Below are 12,069 nucleotides of genomic sequence, written 5' to 3'. Positions count from 1 at the left end.
ACTCCAAGATCGCACTGCAGTGCAGAAAAGGAAATCTTCCCATTCCGCTCTGTACGGAGATCTCCGTTAAAATGTTCAAACTTTCAAAAGTTCGATCATATGGTGTTCACCATATGACACTCGAACTTTTGAAAGTTCAAGCATCCAATATAATCCTGTCTACCACCACCCACTCATTAAGACACTGATACCGTTGAGTGGACTGTAATTAAATGTATAGTGTCCTTTGTGGGTTATGTTGGTGGGACTGCTAAACATTTGTTTGGTTGTCTGTATTTTAATGAAGGTGGCAAGTGGCAAACTTTGTCGTAACAAACTGAAACAGAATCTAAATATGAAACAAAATATAAAATAATGCCAGAGTAATTATCCTCAAGACATAATGTTTATCATAAATTTATTTTTATTAAAACATTACCTCATTTCCATAACAACATTATAACTGAATTTGTAATGACAGGTGTGGAGAAGCAGAAAGAGCAGAAAAAAGCCTTCTGTTGACTATGACAGAATCATTGTGATATTTTACTAATTGACCCAGTTCATATTTCCCTGGTTAAAAACTAATGATGTGCAGAGAAGCACTGAAATGTACTACATATATTACAACTTCATTCCATATTAAATAAACAATTATTTCTTATTATGTAAAAACTGTACTAATATTATATGTAAAAAATGTACTAATTTTCTCAAATTAAATATGTATGAATATAGGATTAAAATGACAGAACATCAATGAAACATCTGTTTCACGCTATGTGGCTCAACTTCTCGCCCAGTTTCCTGCCTTTCCCAAACTTCTTTGAATACCTCTGTTGACCTATACACTTATCACATGCACTCGCTCTGTCTCTAGTGACTCATTCTAGGGTCCCACCAATTCTCTGCAAGAAAGTATTTCATTAAGGCAGACTTGAACTTCCACTTACTATACCTCCTTCTTTTCCCACTTACCTTTCCATTATAGATGCAGTACTACCTAAGTTATGTTAAGAAAATCAGTACATATTGCAATTGTCTTTGCTCCTGCAAAGTGCGTCTGTCCTGTGTCTTAAGCTTTTCTATACACCCAATCCTTCAATCAGCTTTGTGCTGCTTTTCTGTGTGTTCTTCAATGGTGTGGTGTCTTTTTCTCTGTAAAGTGCCGTAATTATACACAATACTCCAGCTGTAATTCTAACTGTTCTTGTACAGTTGAAGAAAGACATTCATTTCCCTGAGGCCAGTCACTTTGCTATGTTAATCAGCATTCTGTTATTCTCAAGAAACCGTTTATGTTGTCCTGAATGATTTAGGTGAAGTATAACAATCATTCCCGGATATTTTTCTTCCTCACTTCTCACAAAATCTACTCCCATGAAGAGCATGACAATCTCACTGCTTATACTAAATCCTAGCTACATGTATTTGCCCATCTGCAGCATGCCATATTTATCATACTTATAAAAGGCTGTACCCTGTTTCTCACTACTGTTCCAGTTTTAGTACCATTAGTAAACAGATCCTGTTCCCTACTCCATCCCCCAAGTCCTATAAGATTCAAATACAGTAATCTGGCCCAGCATGACTGGTAAGTCCTGCAGAAACCTCATATTATGGCATTCTGTTTCCTGTCAGCTCTGTATTAGAACAGTGAAATATGTTATACTCTGTAAGTAACACCAACTCCAATGAAATACTTGTATGCAGTTTTCGGGTATATAAAGATTACTGCCTGCTAACCTTATGCTTTACTTCTTTGGAATTGATGTTATACCCTTTTAGGAGCACATTGTTTTGTCATTCTGTTCATTTTGTTCCATGCTACTCTTTGCAATCGAATCACACAAAAAGGGGAATGAGGAAACTAAACACGAACAGTATGAAATGCAACATGTATGGAAATAGCATTTCTACAAGACTGTCCTTTTGGATTAAAATTAGTGTAACGGGCCTCACTGCTACTCCATGAGGTCAAATCACACAAGCTACTGTCGTATAAAAGTCTGCATCGCATAGCCACCTTATGGTAACAGCTGCTTGAAACAAAGAAGTAACAGCCCCCTACAAAAAACTGTCACAATGAACAAACTGATAACGTGCCCTAAGACACGGTGGTGGTGCTCTATGAAGTGTGACCATCGAAGAGACAGAACTCCTATGCAAGCAGAGGTGCTCCTTAGTCTAGCAAAACCTAAATTACCAATCTGTATCACTATACATAGGTATATGGCTGCCAATGGCATGTTTCCAGAGCCAGGTTAGTAACTGCATTTGGCACTGTATCTCAGCCTAGAGTCACAGCACCATAAATATCTCAGGGACCTTGGAGCATCAGCAGTCATGAAACAGGCCTCTATGTCTGATAAAATAAATCCTGTTTTGCCATGTACTGTAGCATGTGGTCACCCTATATCTCTTCTTAGCTGGATGTATTTCTTGAGAGCGAATCATCAGCATATGGGTGGTCTGAAACTGCAGATCTTCAGCCAGTGAGTTGGTGGGATACAGCCAATATGCAGAATAGTGTCTTTTTAAATAAAAGTGAAAAAAATGAACATGATGGTTATCTAAAGGTCTGCATTGTGCAAATATTACAGCAATTGGGATTATTCCATGTTTTGCAGCATAAAAATGCAGTATCAGCTATGCATCGATACAACCTTAAATCAGTAGTGAAGAATCCAGTGAGTGTCTGCTGGGAGAGATTGTATAGGAAAAAGGAAGCAGAGATTTATTTAATGAAAAGTGCTCATTACCAAACAAAATAAATTATATTTTTAGGTAGAAACTTGCATTTTCCTCTTTCTTGTTTACACAATGGCAGCATACTTCAGAGTTGTGCCAGTGACTAGATTTCTGGACTGGGATCTGGTAATTACTTCTGAGTCCATGCCAGGATGCCTACAGCAACCAGAAGGCAATCTGCCTCTGCTGCTGCTGAGGAGCTGGCAACATTTTCTAACGTGCAGTTACCCTTACGCACTGGCCTGGAGTCTTGTACCGTCATTTGAGTTTTGGTGATTCTGAGTCTGGGAAAGACAGGGAGAATAAAACAAGGAAAAACAAAGGAAGTTGAAAACATGATAAAGGATGAAGATGAAAGGATTTAGGCAGATTTGTTTTTTTATAAAAAAGGACTATCTAAAATCAACAGCAAGAAAATGGGAAGATAACCCCAGAGGGGCTAAAGTGAAGTGATAGTTAAGGTGACCCTCTTGGTGATCATTGCAACTCACTCAAACAGCTGCCGTGGCCCTTCCTTCAAACAAGATGGAGTGTGTACAAGTCTTATCACAGTACATTCTCTTGTAGAACACCTGCATGTAAGATTTGGAATCACTGAGACTCCCATATTTGTTTTTTCCTGCACCAAATCAGTTTGGTGATAAATGCTTGCACTGACATTCAAACCGCTCTACACAAAATTAAAACAAAGATGTTCAGACATTTTCTGTTTTCCTGATTCTCTAAAACTAGGAAGGGATAGACAGACAGTTACTGCCTGGTAGCCTAATTGGTTTATTGATCCTTTTTCTAATGATTTTAAATACATACCTCTCAACTGTACAGATTTTCACAGAATGTCCAAGTTTTTGTCTCACATCTTTTTGTCTATTTTACAAATTAGTGGCAAATCATTAAAGACTGAAGTTAGAATATGACAGACATTTCAGTTTCAGACTTCATACCCTTCAAAAAATTCATGCTAATGTACAACCTGTTATTCTATCAACATTCCAAGTTTGTAAGAGCAATATTTAAAAAAGTGTCCCTATTTTTAGACCTTTGTCCCACTTTTATTTATGGCTTTGTCCAGATTTCGTGCTCTAAGAGGATGAGAGGTATGATTTAAATTCTTGTTGTTCTGCATGTAGTGAGTATGTAGATGTTTACTACATCTAACAATGGGACCATAATCTCACCAGCTATGTATACCAAACTTCTGGGTGTTATAATAGACAACAACCTCAAATATGATATGCACGTAAACCAAACTATTAAAACCGTTAATAAAAAACTTGGCTCCCTATAGAAAAACAAACCTTTTCTCACCTCTCTAGCTAGGACTGCCATTGCCCATACCCATCTGCTTTCAACTCTACACTATGCCTTGCCAACATAGCCAGCCTTAGGCATAGGCAACCATCTAGTGTACTGCTCTAGCAGGGGAGCGTTTCCAGTAATTTGCATGGTGTAGGTAGACCAGGGTGGGGGCACAGGGTGGTGTTGGGGGGGCACTGTGGAAACTTTTTGCCTAGGGCATCAGTTAACCAAAGACCAGTCCTACTCACCAATACTCACTAACATGAACAAAACTGATCTCATCACACTCTCTAGCTGCTACAGACAAATTGCCAGGTTTGCCACAGAAACTCCCTACAGGACACACCATTGTCAAAACCTAAACCTCTTAGGATGGCTAGAACTCCCCAGGCTAATTAAATATAATCAGCTTACTGTGGCATTCAAGGTTATTAACCATCCAGAAAAATGCCCTCCCTTAAAGGCATTATCCATCCCTACAAAAACGCTAGGCCACTTCGTTCCATTACAAAACTTTTCGTTCAATCTGTTAAAGCTAACAACCTATCTGGAAAATCTTTGTTTGCAAATTCAGTAGGAAAAATCTGGAATTTGCTCCCATCTGACCTTACTCTGAACCCCTCCCGTAATCAGTTAAAAAAATCTAACTCAGTATTTTAAAACTCACTGGTTATGTCCTTGCTCTAACCCTGACTAAAGCCTAATCTACTTCCATATTCCTACAATTTTTTATTCACAGCGACGTACCTCTTACACTAAAAGGTTTGAAAAGAGAAAATATAATATCTCTGCAGATACTCTGTATATAGCTGCACCTATAGGTTTGATAAGAGAAACTGTAACATATTTGTATATATTTCTGAATATAAATTGTATTCTTCATAGGCTTGAAATGTGAGACTGTAACTTGTATGTTAATACAATGTGTTTGTACATATACTGTAACTTGCTTGTCTTTATCTGTTTGTAAGTTTGGAGCTTTTCTCCTCGGGCCTCCGCTGAAAATGGACATGTATCCAGTCGGACTATCCCGGTCAACAAATGTAAAATAAAATAATAAATAAATAAATAAATAAATGTAAACAGGCCTCTTATCTTTGTCTGATTATTTTCCAGTGCCAACAAGTCATGTAGTTTCCTAATACTGTAATCTGTATAAATGTTGCTAAGACTGCATTTGTTATACAGCTGTTCTGCTTACCTATATACCGTATGCTTATGCTTAGCGATATTTACTTTTTATTATTATTCACATGCGTCAGTTCTGTCACTTTTCTAAAAGGATCATGCTTCATGCTGGTAAAATCTCAGTCACTGCAGGAAATTCAGTAAATAAAAATAAACTAAGGCCTTTGTACTTTAGAGCTTATTTTGGAAACAGTCTTTGATTACTTTTATTAGATTGCTGTATCAGAGGTGAGACAAAATTGCAACTTTTGACAAATCTGAGCTTATAAGCATTTAAAAGTAAGGAAAATCATACAGGATCTTATAAAAAATAATTTATGCATTAAAGACACTTCTTTCTGTTTTCTGTATTAATAAAGGTTTTTGATACACAGCCATTTCAAATGAGGAAGTGTACATACCCTCCATGTTGTCTTCAATGAGGTGTGTAACTGCTGCAGACTGATGTCTGTCAGCCTTCCAAGCATCACTCTTCATGGCATTTAAAATGTGCTTGGTGAGGTTGGATTGTACCTCCTGCAGCAGGGTGCCAAATCTGCCTAGAGTCCCAGATTTTGAAAAAGAAAAAAAGAAAGAGCAAATTACTAAGGCTTAGAGATCATAACGCAGTTTCACTTAAGTCACGGATGCAGTTACTGCTTTCTGCAACACTCAGGTCTTCCCTGCTGTTATCTACTGTCTCTTTTAACTAACTTATTTATCTGTTATTCAGGTAAGTAATCAAACAAAGCACTTAACAAAACTGACTACTGTAGAACATGTTACTTTACTTACTGCATATACAAAATTCACAAAGAATAAATAAATAAAATGGCTGTGATTACTAGGCTAAAAGTTCAAGAGCCCTTACAAGGCTAGCCAGTTTTACCCAGCTTTTACCAAATTAACAAGGGTCAGCAAGCAGGGCTTTGACAAGTTTTGCTGACTGCTGGCCATCTCTACCTTTTCCAGTGACGGGGGGGTGAATTAGGTCCATTTGTAATAGCAATGCCTTTTTCTGCCTAACTAATTGTGGTTAGCATTTTCTTTAACTTTTTCTTTGTTTGTTTTTAACACTACTCTAGCTCAAAAAGGGCAGAATATGTGGCATCTAATTTGTGTGATACATGAAATATCTTGAACTGTGGAGTTAAGGAGCTCAGTTTATGATTCATAGCATCACCGCTCATTGCAAAACACATTCTCCTCTGCCTGTGGTACAGGATATTTCATGTAATACCCACCAGACGTCTGGACTTCAGAGTGCAATGAGTGTCTAGCAGTTTGCCCTGCTCTGTATGGTTGCTAATGCTGGTTATTTTACAGTGTTGCAAAGAACATAACGCAATTGCTGAAATGGGACAGCATTTTGGACACACACATCTGCATTACTGTCCTTATTATGTTATGAATGTAGAAACTAATGTCTACTATATTAACTATGGGTCAGGAACCCTCAACAGGCTACCAGTTTTTCCCAGCATGATTCTCAGCTGCTCCTGATTTTTCTCAGATTTTGCTATGTTCCTTGTAAATTGTATAATTTTCTGAAAATAGAGTTTCTACACTAATTTGTGATAGTAAACCATTAAAAACTCTTCTCAGAGTCTAAAATGATAATTATACCATGATCCCCCCAAAACGTGCACGCTGATTGGCCAGCGTGCCCGTTGTAAATCGAGTTATACTAATGGAAAAAGGTCCGGTCGCCCGGACTTTTTCCATTAGTATAACTTTTTTAAACACTGTCTCTTCATGTTAAATGGGTTTAACATAGCGTGAAAATAAGCGGAGATCTCCGTTGCTTATTTTAAAGCTGTCTCGCTATGTTAAACCCATTTAACATAGCGGCAGTGTTTAAAAAGCAATGGAGAAAGCAAGATCTCCGTTGCTTTTTTAGTTTAACATAGCGAGACAGTTTAAAATAAGCAACGGAGATGTCCGCTGCTTATTTTAAAACTGTCTCGCTATGTTAAACTCATTTAACATAGCGAGACATAAAACGGAGATCTTGCTTTCTCCGTTGCTGCTCTGATGTACCGCGCAGGCGCGGTACATCAGAACTGCCGCATGGATGCCAGACATCTCTTGGAAGGGCAGTAAACAGGCATTATACTATGCCATTATTTAAGAAAAGTAACAGTTTCTTTCTTAAATAATGTCATAATAGCAATAACCACTTCTGTGTGGGTAATGCTAAATTCACGGTTGGCTTTTGGTCCTCGGGCGACCAAACCAGTTATTGCTATAATATTCTACTGCACTACCAACAACCTTCACGACTCCACTGATGTCAGTTTTTGGATCTTCTCTCACTCCATTGGAAGACAAAACAAAATGGCCATTCACAAACCAATCACCAACCACCATTAGTCATCATTTGACAAGCTAGGGGTGTGGAGGTGGGTGTTGGGCAGATTAGTGTAGGCCTGTAACAGTAGGAACAACACAGACATAGTATGCAGACTTACAAAAGATAAAGAAAAACTACACCAAGTGTTTTCTAGAGGATTTGATTGTTTATGTGCAGGAATGAATTGCTCATCGCAGCATGTTTATTAAAAAAAAAAAGCAGAGCTTCAATATAACCTGTGGCAAGTGAAATAAGTTGAAATGTCTATGCTTTATAATATATATTATTCTCTGGGATTGCCTTGGCTCATTACTGTTATAACTAATACTAGTACTACTAATAGTACCACTACTACTTCTATCAGTATTACTACTATTTCTAGTACTATTATCTCTACTACTACTGTCACTACTACTACTGCAGCTACTACTACTACTAGTAGTAGTATTAATGCTACTACTCCTACTGCTACTGCTACTACTATTACTACTAGTAGTTTTAAGACTCCTATTACTCCTCCCATAACTAGTACTAATACTACTACTAGTACTGCTACTACTCCTATTAGCACTAATGCTACTAGTACTATGACTTCTCCTACTACCAGTTCTAATACTACTACTATTAGTGCTACTTCTACTTCTACTACTACTACTTCTAGGTCTAGTACTAATGCTACTACTACTACTACCACTATTCCTTTTAATAGTCTTAGTGCTACTATTACTACTACAAATACTTCTACTACTAGTTCTAATACTGATACCATTACATCTACTACTAGTAGTACTACTAGCAATCCTACTACTACTAGTGCTGCTACTACTCCTACTACCACTACTCTTTCTACTAGTATTAGTGCTGTGCTGCTACTGCTTCTTCTTTTGCTCAGACTAGTGCTACTACTACTACTTCAAATCCATCTACTTCTACTAGTAGTAGTGCTACTTTTGATAACAGTAATAATAAACAATGAGGTAAAATGTTACACTGTGTCCCATAGTACCCCAGGCTCTCAGGCTGCCCTGCTTATAACTGGATTTGGGAGCAGCAGATTACACCAATGTTTGCATTATTTTCTAATTGCCCGTTGCTTTTTTCCCCTGTTTTTGGTTTGCTATCTATTATAGACAATGTAGCACTTCTTCCATTATGCCTCTGAAACTGTATCTAGTCATCATTCTGTCTGTAAAATTACTTTCTGTGGCATTAAAGTCAGATTTTTGTTGAATAACATAGTACTGTAAGCACAGTACATTAAGATTACAAAGAAAAATATTAAATGCCACATATACGTGTTCAGAGATACATTCTAACCTTGGAAAGGTATAGCAAAATTATAAACTACAGATGTAATTAGTTGTAGTTTAAGGTATATTTTAATTAGAAATGTACAATGTAAGGAACAGAGGGAGTCTAAACCATGAAAAACAACTGAATAGGAATATAAATTAATGATTTGTTCAGCAGCTTGCTGTTTCTTCCTTTATTAAAACATAACTGATATGGATTATAAGACAGGGAAGAAATTACATTGTCTGCAGTTTGCATCAAATTGCTGACACTGGCTGAGAGAATCTTCTTTTAAATTAATAAGTGACTCAAAGTGTGCAGACTTGCTGTTTGTTAAATGCTTCTTAATTTGTGATGATAAACATTATATTTTATTTTACAACTTCCAAGTCTCTTTCATAGTGCAACATACCAGATACTGTTTACCAACAATTTATTGGCTGTATTTTCTTAGCTCACTGTTCCTCTCAGTATAAAAGCATACGCTATTGCATATTTTGGCACCATCTACAAAATGGTATACCTTAATGACATCTCAGATGTGCTGATAGCAAATATATTGAAGTTCTGGTTCTGATACTCCTGCTTGCCTTATTTACATCCACTTCATACCTTATATGTTACTTTCCAAGGTGCCGTTGCCTCATATCTGTTATTAATATCCAGTTGTGGAACATTTACTGATCTATCCTGATCCAGGTTCCTGCTCATTTAATTCATTGCCATCTAATGCTAGACACTCATTTTGAGTTCACAGTTTAGATTTTCTGCTTTTCCCATGTACTGCAATTACAATAATTCATTGTAACAATATAAAACTGACAGGGAATAGGTTCCATTTCCTATGTCTACATAACTCTCTGTATGTTAACATCCTAATCATAACAGAAGCTTCAGTGTTCTTGGAGTCAGACCATCTCCTGATGTTGTTCTGTAGCTTTACCTGAGCTGGTGTCATGGACATCCTCTTGCACTTCAGCACTTGCCCTTCGTATCACTTTGCTGGCGTCATCCTTTATCTCAGGCTTAATAAAGGGGCATGCTGAGGCACTAAACTCCTGGGCAGCAGTAGCAGCTGCAGGCACTGCTTGGGAAGCACTCTGACCAATATGACGACTGTTCTGGGGCAGCTGTGTGGAGATTTTCAAAGTACCTAGAAATGGAAAGAAAAGATGAACAGTAACAAACAAGTACAAGTGCCTCCCTACAAAAAAAAAAAAAAAAAAAAAACAGTTCTGATGTCATATACAATATTTTTGCAAGACTGAAAAACTTTGTGCACGTGCTAATATATGCACAGCAAATAAACATGAAGACTAGTAACACCACATACAAGCTAAAAAAGGAAAGACATCTGATGAATGTGTTTTGCCACAGACACTTTATAAATAATATATAATGAAAAAAATAAAGATAGCCAGCCTGCTGACATAGGAGCAAGGCGCCTGACTGTGTTGTTGGTGACTTAGGTTTGCAAACAAGTCCACTGTTGGAAGGGATGCAGTAATGAATTTCTCCCATTTTGGGGATGTTAGGCAAGTTGTGCAGCCTCATCACTTCATCACTGACAGGAGTAACAGTACAAATGAAGAGTTAAAAGAACTTAAAATTGTTAACAGAATTATTAAAGAACCAAGGAGGGCCTTGTACAAGGACATCAATAAAGAAGGCTTTATGATTACAATGTGTAGTTTACATCCACTACTTACACCTAAAGAGAGACATCCGGTAAGAATCAAGAATTCAGTATGCTTTAGAGCTGAAAACTCATGTCAGCAATAAACGCAACCTTGATGCTTGTGTGTGTGTGTGTGTGTGTGTGTGTGTGTGTGTGTGTGTGTGTGTGTGTGTGTGTGTGTGTGTGTGTGTGTGTGTGTGTGTGTGTGTGTGTGTGCGTGCGTGTGTGTGTGTGTGTGAGAAACCAGAAATTCATCCCTGGTTTGGCACCTGTGTCTCTAATGGACACAGGTAACCTGTAAATGATTCATCTCCCAGGCCCATGCTTACACTTACCAAGGATATCAGAACTTATCAGAGATGTAGGATGCATGGCTAGGCTTAAAAAGGTCCTTGTGGTCATTAGCCTAGTAAACACCTACGAGCCTATGAACCTATATGTGTGTGTGTGTGTGTGTGTGTGTGTGTGTGTGTGTGTGTGTGTGTGTGTGTGTGTGTGTGTATTGTACATGCATATTATACATGTGTGTCAATATAATATAACATTTTAGTAGAGTTTTTCTCTTTTCTTTCCTTCCAGAACTTGTGGTCACTACATCTGACCTTGATACATCAGGAGCTCTGCCATAAGAGCTAACTCCCAAACATTTTCACTGAGAATTTTGTCTTTGTATAATATAAGCAAAATTTAACTTGAAGAACCTTGCTGTTTATTAACTTCAACTAATCAAATACATATCTTTGATGGAAATTGGCTTTAAATCCCTCCAAGAGCAGTCCTTGCACTCTAAGGACCACTTACTAAGTTGGCCACTGTCCTTTCTCTAGATCAATAGCCTACACTATGTATGCCAGTTGCTTAGTCATCCTGGATGACACGTTTCTGCATTCAGGAAATGAAAGAAAACCTGTTCTACTTTGTACCTCCCTGCTAACTGCTTTACATTGGCTGTAAATTGATTACTCTCTGTAATAATGTCCCTAATATACTAAAATCATTCTAGGAGGAGACATTCACCATAGTCCTGGCCCCACCCTTCACAATAAACATCAAGACAATTCTCTTCCACACACTACTTTACCCCTACAACAGTCAACCACCAACCCCGGTAATCTAATCTTTGCTGTCATAAATGTTAGAAGCATGAGAAATAAGGTTGCTGAACTACATGCCTGAATAACCCAACGTAAAACTGATATTCTTGCTGTAACTGAAACTTGGCTTAAGTCCAGCATGAACAACTCCAGAATTACAATGCCCAACTATAATATCATCTGTCATGACCGTATAAAGAGGAAAGGTGGTGGTATTGTTTAATATTTCCCAATACCTACCACATTTTCCCTTATAGCAAACCAACAACAAAATTCAATTCAGCAGAGCTTCTTATAACTTTCCTGAAATTAAACAATTATAAACAAATATGTATTGCTGTTCTTTACATCCCTCCTGGTGACAATACAGCTATTCTGGAAGATATCCTACACTGGATATCCATAGCATTTTCACAAGAACAAATACTACTAGGTGATGCGAATGTCAACAGGAT

At 37.6% G+C, this 12,069-nt stretch overlaps 1 protein-coding gene across 2 annotated transcripts in view; it reads right to left on the bottom strand.

Annotated features, from left to right (window-relative positions):
* The window catches only part of LOC122792914 (5-aminolevulinate synthase, erythroid-specific, mitochondrial-like), a 199,260-nt gene that overhangs the window by 127,803 nt on the left and 59,388 nt on the right, over positions 1–12,069 (bottom strand). For both annotated transcript variants that reach the window (XM_044060480.1, XM_044060489.1), the window contains exons 3-4: positions 9,786–9,995; positions 5,619–5,756 (exon numbers count right to left, since the gene is read on the bottom strand). In XM_044060480.1, coding sequence (XP_043916415.1) covers positions 5,619–5,756; positions 9,786–9,995 — 348 coding nt within the window. The remainder of the gene's footprint in view (positions 1–5,618; positions 5,757–9,785; positions 9,996–12,069) is intronic.

This window comes from Protopterus annectens, chromosome 1.part0 (genome assembly GCF_019279795.1).
Source record: "Protopterus annectens isolate FY-2018-M chromosome 1.part0, PAN1.0, whole genome shotgun sequence".
NCBI lineage: Eukaryota > Metazoa > Chordata > Ceratodontiformes > Protopteridae > Protopterus > Protopterus annectens.
This window is presented reverse-complemented; position numbering and strand designations above follow the sequence as displayed.